Raw genomic sequence first — 13944 nt, 5'->3', positions numbered from 1 at the left:
GGGTGGCCGACAACTTCAAGGATTTTTTTTTTTTTTTTTTTAAATCAAACGTTTGTTTTATTCAATAAAGCAAAAGCTACAAGCAAATTGCTACAAGCCACGTAGACTCCTCTTTCTAAGCGCCTTTCAAAACATTCAAGTACACTTTACAGTCACGGTATAGTCCGAAGCACGAAACAGGCTTCTGATTGGCTGCCGTGCCGAGCATGCAAATTGCCAAACAAATGTTCGTAGTATGCAAATTACCAAACAAACGTTCGTTTGGGAATTTGCATACTCGGTGCGGCAGCAAATCAGAAGCCTGTTTCGTGCTTCGGACTATACCGTGACTGTAAAGTGTACTTGAGAGTATTGAAAGGCGCTTAGAAAGAGGAGTCCACGTGGCTTTTAGCAGACAACACAACGCTAACATTGCATTGTGCACTATGACGACAAATGACAACTGGAGCAAAATCTTCAGCAATTTACCATAAAATAAGCAAGGGAGCATTTGTTGTAGGTACTTCTTTAATTAAAAAAAATCCTTTATACTTTGCAACAATGTTTTTTTTTTTTTTTTTGCGATTAGTCTTATTGTGTTTCAAGTTGTGAAAAATGGGGCAGGCAACTTTATGGCCGGGCAGTCAACTTTTCAGAATTGTCTGCCCTGGTCTCCACTAACTTTTTGTCATGAGTTTCAGACACTGCAATCACATTTAAATTCGTAGTGACCCATCCAAAAAAAGGCATGACATAAATATAATTAAATCCACCAATTATTTATTCATGGCGAACATAACAGTAAGGCACATGGGCCACTGCATGCTGAATAGATGTCATTATGATAGATTTCTTATGGCAGGTATACAAGTTCTCCCTGTATATGGTATCAAAGGTATTTTTTGAAATTCTTCATTGGGCACAAAAGGACAAATCATGCATGTCAGACTGAGCAGCCACATTCAAGTAGAAAATTAAGAAGTCGTAGCACTTTCATAACAAGTCAATATGACTTAACAGAGACAATATGGTTCCCAAAATTAATTTATAAAATTTAATATTGTGGGATAATAGATTCTGCATTGCACTGAGATTAACTCTGACTCATTTGCACATTGAACAATCACTGCCATTTACCATGGAGGTAGTTACTGTCACACTTCCAACACAAAACACTCAATAAAGGCATCCTCTTGCTTGCCACCTTTCATATTTTTGCTTGTCATAATACAATTGGCCTGATCCTGACTCAAGTACCTTCGTTTTTTGACATTACAGAATTGACGTGCCTCTAAAAGACATTTTATGATAGTTTGAGGTATTTTCAGAACTGCAAAAACCTCACATTCAACAACTTTCTCTGCGTCCCCTTTCTAACCTTTCACACACACACACACACACATACAAAAAAAGCAAATAAAAGCATATAATCCTCATTGAGTGAAACGGTTCTTATTCCGCAGCCACACTTCTGTAAGGTTTTTGCATCAGTTTATGGTCATTAGTAATGCTTTTAAATGAATAGTGCATGAAAAGAGTGCCCAGAATGCCATTTGGTGGTATTAATACTAAGATTTAAAGGACAACCGACACCATTTTTTTGTTTCCTAACTGACATCAGAAAAATGTTTCATCGCATCTAAAATACCGAAAACACGCAGGCTGATATTTTTAGTCAAATGCAAAACACCAATAAAAACGAGTTAAAGTGTACTTCAAAATGACCCCGGAAATGGCGAGTTTCAGAAGGTCCTGCCCCCTTGTTCGTGACGTCATGCCAGGACGTCTTGCCTTGCTCCAGAATCAAAACAATGCCTTCAAATTCGGAGATGATTTCTTGTTCCTCATTCAGTTATGAATATGTTCAGAAGAGGAAAGCATAAATGTTTGCAATCAATTAAAGAAGTCAATTCGAGCCATCAGGACTCCAATGTAGCGTCCCAGAAAATGCACAAGATGGCGCCGAAGCTCCGTTGGAAATGGGCTGATTTGTCTGCTGGGAATTTGTCAACTAGTATCAAATAGTAGTCTTGGAGCAACACAACTGTTCACCATCGCGTTATTTATGGTTTCCTTCTAATTTCGCCATCAACACGGATCAACATGAGGTTTTCAGACCAAAAAAAGTACCCAAAATGCATTGTGTGTCGCTTTCTCGGTCAGTGGCGTTCCTGATGTGACGTCACGTCAGGAATCGTCACCACCTCGAAAACAAGACTTCTTGAATATTCAGCGTGAGTCTTAAAATGTAAAATATAGCTATATGCCGTGGAATCTTTGTAAAATAAGCTCAGTAGAAGTCATTTGAAGTGATTTTACAAATTATGGACACAACTTGTCTGGAGGCGTCGGTTGTCCTTTAAGCAATCAAATTGCAGTTCATTACAAAAGTGACAAAAAAAAACACAAGCTGGTTTGTACCAAAACTATAATCCCAGTTTCGTTAGTCCTTTATCAAGGTAGATGAAATATTTGCTTAAAAGAAACCAAAAATAATTAACAGTAATACGAGTGCCACGTGCAGGCAGGCATATTGCATAACAGCCAGCATGCAATGGTTAAATAAAAATCTATGAAACCTGCGTGTGTATAAAAATATTTGTTTCTTTTTTTAATGTGCTGCAGCGACCCTGTAAAAAAAAAAAAAAGCATGATCATGTATAGCATCGATCAGTGCGTGCTAGTTCCAGACTGAAAGCAGCTTGAGAAATGTGCAGACATTGACGTCACTGTCCTCATGTCTGGTTGAGATTTGAATGCGAGACCTGGTCTGTCCGCGAGGGCTTGGCTTTGAGACAATCATCCGCCTCCAGATCTCTAACCTTGTGAACGATAACCTGATGTCTACTGAGGGACAGCGGCGATGTGAAGCACAGGCCGCAGAGAAGGCACTGGGGAGTGTTTTGAGTGCTTTTATGCGTCGCAATGTGCTCCTGGAACTGGATGTTGTCATCCGTGATGAATCCGCACTTGGAGCAGCGGAACTGCATTTTTGGACGCTTGGCTGAAGGAGCCAGTTGGGAAATGACCACATCCTGACCCTCCTCCTTGTCTGCGGTGGGCGGTCCTGATTCCTGCGCTCAAAAAACAAAACAAAAAAGGTTTGTGTGATGACCAGTAATATTCACACAGTTATTGCGAAAGAAATGCTGTTACCTTGCCCAAAATGTTCTTGCATTCTTCAATGGAGGCTTTCGGCATTTGGCCAAGGTCAGGATTTTTGATGCCATGCATCAGACTGATGTGGTTCTTCATCATCACACTGCTGGTAAATGTCGTCTTTCTGTCTGTGCAATACCTGAAGACGGTCCATTTAAATGGTAAGTTTCAAAGGGATCAAATATAAAAGAAGTTCCTGGCTTCTGAAGTCATAGTCAAATTATTTCTCAAATCGTATGTGTAAGCTCTCAGTCGTACAGGAGTGGTCCATCGATGAAAAGGTTTCTTCAGCCGTCATCTGTACTACTTTCAAGGTGTCAAACGTTTCGTTCCTCATCCGAGAAGCTTCGTCAGCGACCTAAAATTCTGCTGATAGACCTGCCCCCCCCCCCCCCCCCCCCCCCCCTCTCTCTCTCTCCCCCTCTCTCTCTCTCTCTCTCTCTATATCTCTCTCTCTCTCTCTCTCTATATATATATATATATATATATATATATATATATATATATATATATATATATATATATATATATATATAGGGAGAGAGAGAGAGGGCCAGAGCTACCAGCAAAATTTTATGTCGCTGACGAAGCTTCTCGGATGAGGAGCGAAACATCCGACACCTTCAAACAAGTACAGATGACGGCTGAATAAACCCTTTCATCTATTTCCTTTTTTGTTGTTAAAATTGTTCTAGAATACAAATCAACTAGTGTCCTGCAATATGCTTTCTAGATCCCATTGTGCAATAAAGACGTGATCTTACCAACAAATGTACATTTTCTTCTTGCCATGATGACTGTGAATATGTCTCCTGAGGCTCGGTGTGGAGTTGAATGACTGCTCGCACTGTCGGCAGGGGTAGCGCTTTAATGACTGAGGACAGGAAACATTTAAATGTCACATGTGAACAATTGATCTGGTTGAACTGCATGTACTCCAGATGATGCTGAAGAAATCTATGAAATGACTTTATTGTTTCTGGATAATCGGATACTGTATCTGTTTGCATTCATTTGAGTTGATATTAACTTGTCCCAATATGTGACATGTTTAACCAATAAGATTAGATAATGCTTTTACAGCGCTCTAACTGGGAAATTGCGCACACTATTTACTTTTACACTTCATAAAAACAAACGGGGGAAAAATACAGGAAATTGTTGAAACCTTTTATAAGCACAGCTAGATAGCTATATAGCTAATAGAGAGCTAGCGAGATAGCTAGCAAGCCAGCTAGATCACTAATACATAGGAAATAGATAGCAAGTAGATAGCTAGTTAGATAGCAAATAGATAGCTAGATAGCTAGCCAGATAGCTAGCTGGATAGCTGGATTTTGCAGCATAAGAAGCTCATTAAACATTTTGAAAAAAAGGAAACAAAATAATAAATAACACTTGAGTTACTTGATCTCGCTTGCTGGCTTTCTATCTGTTTGGGTTGTTCGGGGTTGAGTCGGCGCTGGCGTGTGTGGCTGCCGCTACTCACCCAGAGAAGAACATCCTGCCACTGTAAAGTGACCTTGAGAGTTTTGAAAGGCGCTTAGAAACGGAATGGATTATTATTATTAAGGTCATAGATTAGCAACATGTACTGAGTCTTTGTGTTGTCATATTTGTTATTTTTTTTGTTCTTTTAACTTCAAGACGGCGCCGCGAGAGTCCCTGCCTTTCCAGCAGCTCGTGTATTTTGTTTTACTATTTCTTTCAGTCCTTTCATAACTTTGCTGCTGTGAAATATAAATTTCTCCACTGCGAGACTAATAAAGGGGAAATCCAATCCATTCAATCCAATCCCAATTTTCTTACATTAAAGTGAATCCAATGGTCCCCACCTAAATCACATTTTTTTTTTTTAGAGGTCAAACCGAGAGATGGAGTGTAATAATATGCAGGCAAGAAAAGGCAGAGAAGGCCCTCCAATAATTGTTTTTTTTGTTTTCAAGAGAGCAAATAAAAGCCTTTGAGTGTTTTTGTATGATCGCTGAAGTGTGCCTATTCTAATTTCACTTAGTTTACCTCAACCCTCATATTATGTTGAAAAAAAAACTCACGTTGATTATGTTGTGGGTCATTTTTACCCGCATGAAATATCCACACAAAAAACTGAAATAAGTGACATCAGCAACAACTGTTTCTGAAATTTGATAAATATACTTAAAAAGAGAGACAACATATTTTCTATCCCATTGGGATATTTTAGAACAGTTTTGAAGAAAGGAAAAGTCAACACAAAAAATGGAAACGGGTAAAATTGACCCTTTAACATATGAGGTTTAAGCTACTGAAATTTTCCAAAAGAAATTTGGTTGGGTTGGACATTTTGGTGTTCAAATTTACAATGTCTATTTTTTTTTGATATGTCAGTTTTACAGAAAACTGCAACTGGGTGTGACAAACAGCTGAAAGCAAGCACATCAGGCCTCTTCTGAGAATTATGTGTGTGTGAGTGATGAAAATAAAAAAGTATGTATAGTGGGTAAAAAAAAACTGAATGTTAGTAATTCCTCACCTTTCCATGCTTGGACTTCAGGTGTGACACGTAAAGGTCTCGCTCAGGGAAACACTGGAGACATTCCCCACACGTCCAGCCAGATGACCTCACTGAAGGATTGCTGTCCTTCTCTGGCTTTTTTGGGGGAGCCTCGGTGCGTTTTACCAGGGCATCGATGGGACCAGCCGCCCGTTGCAAACCACTATTGTTACTTTGTGCACTATTCACCTCTGTCTCTGGTCTCGCCTCTCCTCCATGTACACTCTGTCGAAAAAAGAAATTGGCATATTGACACATAACCATTGCAAGACTAATAAAAAATCCAATCCAATACATAACACGAAACATCGCAAAATGAAGTTTTAAGTTTTAATTAAAGGATTGTGAATGCAACACGTAAAATGCAGGGATGCATCTAGTGAATTAAAAAAGGATCTGAAAAGGGGGCCAAATTCTAAAATTAATAAGAATAATCATAATACATTTCATTTATCAGCGCCTTTCAAAACTCTCAAGGTCACTTTACAGTCGGAGGATCAGTTATTCTATGGGTGAGCAGCGGCAGCGACATGCGCCAGCGTTCACTCAACCGGGAATCACTCACATAGATCGTTAGCTAGCTAGCTAATGGATAACTGATAGATAGCAAGCTAGCTAGTTAGACAGCTAATAGATAGCAAATAGATAGCTAGCCAGGTAGCCAGCAACGGCGACCCCGTTCAACCGGGAATAACTCAAATAGATCAAGTTAGCTAGCTAGCTAATAGATAACAAATAGATAGCAAGCTAGCTAGTTAGACAGCTAATATATAGCAAATAGATAGCTAGCCAGGTAGCCAGCAACGGCGACCCCGTTCAACCGGGAATAACTCAAATAGATCAAGTTAGCTAGCTAGCTAATAGATAACTAATAGATAGCAAGCTAGCTAGTTAGACAGCTAATAGATGGCAAATAGCTAGCTACGTAGCCAGCAACGGTGATCCCATTCAACCGGGAATAACTCAAATTAGATCAAGTTAGCTAGCTATCTAGTAGATGGTTAATAGATAACTACCTAGCTAGATAGACAACTCCAAATTATTATATTTTTCGGCAAATAATGACTAACGTACTTAAAATTGATGGGGCCCTATTTAATTAACTAGATTGCTGAAGTATACAAAACTGATTGAAATAAACCAAAATATATTCATTGGAGCATGATATTTCTAAATTACAATTGAAAAAACAGAGAAAAAAATATTTTTGTACTATATCTTATTTTCCTTTCGGCTTTTCCCTTCAAGGGGCCGCCACAGCGAATCATATATCAACAATTTTAATTCAAGTCAAAGAATGTATTCAGACATAAAATAAACAAATATGTTCACTTTTCTTTAGTTACCACAAAATCACTTGTGCTATTTTCATATTTGACAGTATTACAGATAAGAAAAAGAGAACAGACTTGCCACAATAATTTCTTATGTCTACTCATGTACTAGTGTTACTCATGTTCTACTGCTGTATCCGCCAAATTCAATGTAAATAATGCAATGCACCATGGGTAAATGAATATTAGATTAACCCTTTCAGCAGTTTCCGGTGGATCATGGAAAAACCTGAAATATCCTTCACCTCGACTTTGGAAGGCACGAAACAAATGCAAGATGATTATGGCTCGATATCGGTAAGGTAAGATGGCAGATGACGAAAGTTGAAACCTCTGAAGGAAAACGATCAGTTTCAATCGCTGTTTAATGAAATGTAATTATTTCGCTATTTTCAGAGAAGTATGTAATATGTAGCATAGATCATGTAGCAATATGTGTTAGACTTGCGATGGCGCAGTGTAGTTCCAGAGTTGCGCCAGTGGCTGTCAAAATGCGTATAAGGTGCGGCCCGGATGGATCCCTTGAAAATGTACTCAAATTGTGCTCTCTCAAAATTGGAGGAAAAAAAAATCTGTAGTCTCATCGATCAGCATGAAATTTGATGAGCATGTCTAATCTAATCATCCTTGAACCTGAACAGGAAAAAGTGTTTTTTTTATTTTGATATAATCTATAACAGAAGTGTCAAAGTCAAGGCCCGGGGGCCAAATCTGGCCCGCCACACATTTTTTTCAGCCCGCGAAAGCAAATTCCATGATGCTTGCAAAAATCCTAACCAAAATGTCATTTTTTTGGATGTAAACCAAGATAACAGTCATTATTCTTGACTTCAGATTTGAAAACAAGTTATTCACTATGTTGTTATGCACTCTACATGTAATATGTGGAGGGGATTAAACATTCTAATGGCTTAACCAAATTCATAACGGCCCTCGAGAGGGGAAACCATAACTACATTGTGGCCCACAGCAAAAAATGACTGACAGCCTTGATCTATAATTAAAAAGAAAAACAAAATTGTTATAGAAGAATAGTAAAGCTTTTTTTTTTTTAAATCAATGACAAGCAAATGGCGCTTGGGCCATTTTTTTGGGCCACGTGCAGCTATATATTGAATTAATTTTAGTTCAACTGCCGAAATGATGAACATTTTTGTGTCGTTTCATCCTTTTTCATGGCTTCAAATGTCCACCCGCATTCCATTCCAAAAGCATTCCTCCCAGACATAGTTCACCATCGCAAAATTGGAATGTGGTTGAAATGAATCAAGGCTTACCTTAAAATGCTGCATTAACGGCTGCTTCTGAGAGAAGACAGAGTTGCATTCCGGACATTTAAACACGCAACACAGACGCTTGTTCGCATCCTGATGAAAATGTTGAAAGAGTAACCATTTCTTTTGGAAAATGTCACCACACGAGCATTTGAAGGTGAACCTGTGAAAAGAACAGATTTTTAGTTCAGAGGAACCAGAAAACCGACACTAAAGTGATGTGGCCAAGTGAAACGTACTGAGGAGGGACTCTGCTAGCATGATGATGTTTTTTCTTTAAATGAGCTTCGTAGCTGACTAAAGTTTTGAAGGCCACGGGGCAGGCGGAACATTTGTGAAGAATTTCACAGTGTTTCTCTTCAATGTGTGACTTTTGTCCTAGAAGAGTCTTGAAAACCACTTCGCAGTGAAGACATCTGCAGGGAAAGAACATCAGGGTGAAAGTGTGGTCAAGGTGGAGTCAGCAGCTCTTGATTTTAGTCCAAAATATTCTCAAATCAGATTAAAAATGCCAGAAATTTGTCCCGTCAAACCTCCTCCTTCACGCTAACTTACTTGTACCAGGCTTTGCGTGCATAGTGGAGACAATTTTCCCTGACGTGCTTTTGAATATTGTTGGAATGACCCACGGCGCCACACTCGGGGCAGCAAAAAGGGGGCTTGAATGCGTGAATGCGCTGGTGGGCTTTCAAGCTGCACTTGTTGGGTAGCAACATGGAGCAAAGTTTGCACGTCTGTTTGGGAAGAGACGACAAGGGAGGGGAGGGTAGAAAATGTAACAATTGAGTGTACGGATGAGTCCAGTAAATTTAGATTAGATTTGAAAGTGTGCTAACGGAAACAGACAGAAGAAATACATGAATCTGAACATAAATGAGTGGAGGCACTTCATTGAATGGACAATAGACCAATTTTCTGGTGTAGAAGGCGCACCCAATAGCCTTGATTTTCTTCCCAAAAAAAACATGCGCCTTATACTCACAATTACTGTCACCAGCCACCGACTCCATTTCCCTCCACCTTAGAAGTAGTAGTGCGTAACCCCAGCCTTTACTGTCGCACATTATAATGTGACGTGCCTTATGTTTGGCAAACGTATACATATGTATATATTACATTTGAAAAACGTTTTGATCAATTAAAGGTGCGCCTTATATATAGAAAAAAATTGAAAATACACCACTATCTATTAGCTATCTAGCTAGCTTTCCATCTATTTGAGTTACTTCCGGGTTGAATGAACGCTGGTGCGTGTGACTGCCACTGCTCAGCCACAGAAAAACTTATCCCGTGACTGTAAAGTGAGCGTGAGTGTTTTGAAAGGCGCTTAAAAAATGAAATGAATTATTGTTATTAATATTGAGTTTTAGGACTATATAAAAAATCAATAGTGTTAGAAAGCTTATAGTCTCTTCTTTCATCATAAAAAGAGTTGATTCCCAAGTTATATGGGTGTGGAGTTATCTGAGCTTGAGATGGGGGCAGCTCTACAAAATACAATATATATTGTATGAATTACTCTCTTTGTCTTTGTGTTGTCATATTTGTTATTTTTTTTTTGTTCTTTTGACTTACAGATAGCGCCGAAAGAGTGGCTGCCTTTACAGCAGCTCCTGTATTTTGTTTTTTACTTCTTTCATTCCTTTCCTCTTCCCTTCATAACTTTGCTGCTGTGAAATGTAAATGTCTCCACTGTGAGACTAATAAAGGTAAATCCAAATCAAAATCCTAACATGGACAAAGGGCAAATGCTGCCCTCTCGTGGAAGAGAAAAAAACAGTGCCAGATGTCTGACCAGCGCTTTATCAGCACCTGTGCAAGAAAAACCGAAACCCAAACAAATTTGGGAATGGCGTTCCGTGTCACATTGTTTTCAAATTCTCGAACAAATTCGGGAATGGCAGCGAATGAGTTAATCAAATCCATACCACCTAAAGAAACAATCCTATCATAAAATGTGCTTCATTTGTTGACCCTCAAATCAATGACATGCCATTCATTCATCTTAGTTTATCATATTGCAAAAAGAGTCTACCCACCAATCCTTTCTTATCATGCGACAGGGACTGATAATGGATAGTGAGTGCTCGGTGGTCCGACATTTGCTTGTAGCACTCCAAACACCGCAATCTGTGGTGGGTGACGTTGTCTGGATAGAGAGGCATGACGGGTTGACTTTTAAGTGAGCGGGCTGGTGTGGCGTGGGAATCCGTTTGAAGTGGCTCAGTACTGAGAGGCACAAACATGTTCGCCTCTGCGATGGGTTTCATGTGGAGCTGCGTGCACTGCATCACCGCTCCGTTTTTCTTGTGCTCCCTGGCGTGCGCCAGCAGGGCGCATTTGTTGAAGAACACCACGGTCTTGGCGCAGTGCATGCATCCCACCTCGATGTGGACGCTCCTACGAGTGTAATGGAACGCAAGGCTACGCTCTACCCCGAACGAGTCCCCGCATTCAAGACAGCGGTAGCCTCGCGCCGGAAGGTGGATGTCGCTGTCGGGTGGGGGATTCAGGTCGGGCACGTATGTAGGCACGGGGTTGGCGTTGGTCAGAAGACGGTTTAGGGTGCTGGCTGCTGTGTTAGGGGCGGACGTTTGTGGCCAAGTTTTGATCTGATGCACTAACGGGACGGTGCTGCACACAGTTGAGGAAAGCGCATGCTGGTTGGATTGATGCGAGGAGGAACGGGCGGTCACTGAGGCGGCCACGCTGTGAGGGACGAGGTTCAAAGTGGCAAGGTGCGCTGCTTTTGGTAGGAAGCTCGAGCTTCCTGTATGTCCTTTACCAGAAGATATTCTCTTTGGCTTATGTGCTCGAAGTGCAGTTGATTTTCGGATGGGTGAATTCTGGAATACCGTCTGACTCCTGGGGGTTTCTTCTGATTTGCTGTGCAAGACTTTTGGTGAATCAGCTCCATCTTCACTCAACAAACTCTGAGATGGCGAAGACTCGTAGGCTGAGTGGACGTCATCCGTTTCGGAGTCAGGCAGCACGCTAGTCACGGTGCGCTTCACCTGCCCAGTGGTGGTTTTGATGGTCTTTATTCGGACTTTGGGTATGACAGCTGGCGAGCCTCCAGCCTTGCCGCTGCTGTCGCTACAGATGCTCACTGGGCTGTCGGGTGGCTTCATGAGGCGCTTCACCGCTTCCAATGTGCTCATGGGACTATGCGGGGAGATGGGCACCATGGGGCTATATTTCATGCAGTCGCTGTTCATCGCTTGAGATTCTCTCGGACTCCTTGTTGGCTCGCTTGGTTCCTTTCTGGCATTGAGAGCAACTAGAGCTTCAAGGCAAGATGGCACTTGAGAAGTGTATGGCTTGATTTGTGAAAATGAGTCAGGACCATCCACAGAGGGTCCCACGTTGCAGGTAGTGTCACTTATGGTCTTGTTACTGCATAGACGAGGAAGGCCACTGTGTGCTCTTGTCATTTTATTACTGATAATAGTGTCAGGTGATTCCTCATGTCTTCTCCTGGACAACTCATTCCCCTCCCGTAGCTCATTGAAAACACTAAGTTCAGTCTTTTCTGCCTTGTCTGCTGATGAGGGTTCCATCAAATTCGATTCATCGGGGAAACATGATCTCTGTAGCTTAGAATTCACATGTTGTCTTCTTATTAAACTGTCTTCATACTCAGGACTGGAAATAGGACTTGAGTGAACATATGATTGGGAAAAAAGCGGTGATGCATCATGTTTGTGTTGAATGGGTGCCTTTCCAAGAAATTCACTTGAAAATTCCCCATTCAGAGCAGAGATAAAAGACTTACTGAATACATTGTTTTCCATCTCGGCAGATCTCTGCCCATTACATCCATTTAGCAAAGCTGATCCTGAGTGGAGTCCGTTTCCAAAACCGTTCAATGATTCCTGGTGATGCGTGTTTTTTACAATTACACTCACAGCAGGAATATCCACAGCAGGGGTTGCTTGATTACTCTGTAAACTGTCATTGGTAGAGTGTTTTGGATGTCCCTCATCGTTCCCCTCCGGGATGGGTTCTTTGGCATCCAAACCTGTGGCATCTGGGATGTCAAAGGCAGCCAAAAGATCATCAAAATCCGGGGTTTTCATGTCGCCCATGTCTGCACAGATTCAGAAACCTGCACATGACAAAAATATGATCGCAATGAATCCTCCACACAAAGCGGCGCACAGCATGTCAAAGTTCACCTACCGTTAACTGGGAGATTTATTTTAAATTTCAGTAACGTTAACTTCTTATCTCGCTAAAAAAGCTAAACTGAACGACTACTAAACTCCGATGTATTATGTGGCTACAAAATATGTTGATATTGTATACAGTCCACTCCTTGCAAATCGTTGGTAGTTACGACACTGGATGAGTGTCTATATAAAACACACGTTCAATGTTTGGATGTTATCAGTTAGCCGAAGAGCTAACATCGCCATGTCGCTATAAGGCTAACAAACGGGTTAGCAAGATGCTATCCGTGTAAAACACTTCGAACCGATGAGCCACCTTACCATTTGGCCCGGCTATCCAAAAGAATTCTATAAACTACTGGGACACGCTGTTGTAGTCTTGCACTGGGACCACGTTAACCAACGCGTGCTACGTTTTTTGCGAAGCTAAGTAGCTAGCCTAGCAACAAGTCATACTCCAGTTTCTTTTTCCCAGAGGTTGGTCTCACAGGCGAGAGGCGGCGCCACAACTCAGAACTGTACATACTATTTCTTTGATTACTAACATTAAAATACAGTCGCGGTTCAACAAAAAGGGACAGAGGTTTTACACTTCAAACGTATTCAGTATTAATTCTCCCATCAATATTTCCCTGAAGAAGTATTCGAAAGATTAAACTAAGATTTGAGCAGATTAATTAATGAATTACAGTAAAATAAATTCACGTTGCACAAACACACACTCTTAATAAAATACTTTTTTAAAGAATAGATGCATGTGTTGAATGAAAAAAAAAGTTAAACACAACTGACCTGCACACCAGGCTGTGATTCTTTTTCTTATTACTAGAGCTAGGCTGGCTCTCTGGCATACACGAGTAGAGGACTTGGAGTGACATTGTTTGGGCCAATCCAGCACTCTCGGTCCATCATTCCAATTTCCTCAGCAACATGCATGGCAGTCTGGTTGAACCCTACAAAGTGTCCCTTAGTGTCAGTGCGAATGGTCGTTCGTTTCTCTGGGCCCTGTGATTGGCTAGCAACCGGTTCAGGGTATCCCCTGCCTTATACTCAAAGACAGGATACGTTCCAGCACCCGTCATGACCCTAGTGAGGATAAAGCAATCCGGAAAGTGAATGAATGAATGGACAAAAACTTTCCTTGCGAGAACATGTTCAACATACGTACCTCCATTAATGTCAGCACAGTACTCCATTTTGATAATTATTGGTTTGGTGGAATAAGAACCCAATCCCCCCGTTCTCAAAGCGGTTGGCGTTTTATACAGCAGCGCCTCCTGCTGTTGACTGAAATTGTTTTCTGTTTTTGGTCACGAAATATTTCTAATGTGACCACAATCAACCTCACCAGTACCTGCTGTGCCACTGGTTAAATAATAATTCCATCACAGTGTAATTTTTATACACACAATGCCCTACTTACACCCATATTTCGAATCATGACTGTACAGTCCATCGCCACTGTGATAATTTGCATTGAATTCTTCTGGACC

At 40.9% G+C, this 13944-nt stretch overlaps 1 protein-coding gene across 3 annotated transcripts; it reads right to left on the bottom strand.

The window, feature by feature from the left end:
• Nucleotides 1-737: 737 nt before the first annotated feature.
• Nucleotides 738-13502, bottom strand: znf592 (zinc finger protein 592). Of its 3 annotated transcripts, none has more exons than XM_088996867.1 (9): nucleotides 13244-13502; nucleotides 10319-12387; nucleotides 8835-9013; nucleotides 8519-8695; nucleotides 8283-8442; nucleotides 5651-5896; nucleotides 3903-4012; nucleotides 3136-3277; nucleotides 738-3058 (listed from the first exon to the last, which is right to left on the bottom strand). In XM_088996867.1, the coding sequence occupies exons 2-9, from the start codon at nucleotides 12365-12367 to the stop codon at nucleotides 2660-2662; spliced, it is 3462 nt and encodes a 1153-aa protein (XP_088852993.1). In that variant the 5' UTR covers nucleotides 12368-12387; nucleotides 13244-13502; the 3' UTR covers nucleotides 738-2659. The 3 variants fall into 3 exon arrangements, with proteins under 3 accessions (XP_088852993.1, XP_088852992.1, XP_088852994.1); XM_088996866.1 differs by lacking the exon at nucleotides 13244-13502 and adding an exon at nucleotides 12773-12911; XM_088996868.1 differs by lacking the exon at nucleotides 13244-13502 and adding an exon at nucleotides 12773-12911 and having other exon boundaries at nucleotides 738-3053.
• Nucleotides 13503-13944: the final 442 nt, after the last annotated feature.

Source organism: Hippocampus bargibanti, linkage group LG05 (genome assembly GCF_051943395.1).
Source record: "Hippocampus bargibanti isolate YZ-2025 linkage group LG05, ASM5194339v1, whole genome shotgun sequence".
In the NCBI taxonomy this organism is placed as follows: domain Eukaryota; kingdom Metazoa; phylum Chordata; class Actinopteri; order Syngnathiformes; family Syngnathidae; genus Hippocampus; species Hippocampus bargibanti.
The sequence above is the reverse complement of the archived record's forward strand: the minus strand, read 5'-3'. Positions and strand labels throughout refer to the sequence as shown.

Excerpts from the sequence above, each read along its gene's own strand:
- znf592 (XM_088996867.1), bottom strand. The coding sequence starts at position 12,367 with ATGGGCGACATGAAAACCCCGGATTTTGATGATCTTTTGGCTGCCTTT. Across the intron at positions 4,013-5,650 it reads TGAAGTCCAAGCATGGAAAG|TCATTAAAGCGCTACCCCTG; the intron begins GTGAGGAATTAC and ends TCCTGTCCTCAG. Across the intron at positions 3,278-3,902 it reads AAGAAAATGTACATTTGTTG|GTATTGCACAGACAGAAAGA; the intron begins GTAAGATCACGT and ends GACCGTCTTCAG.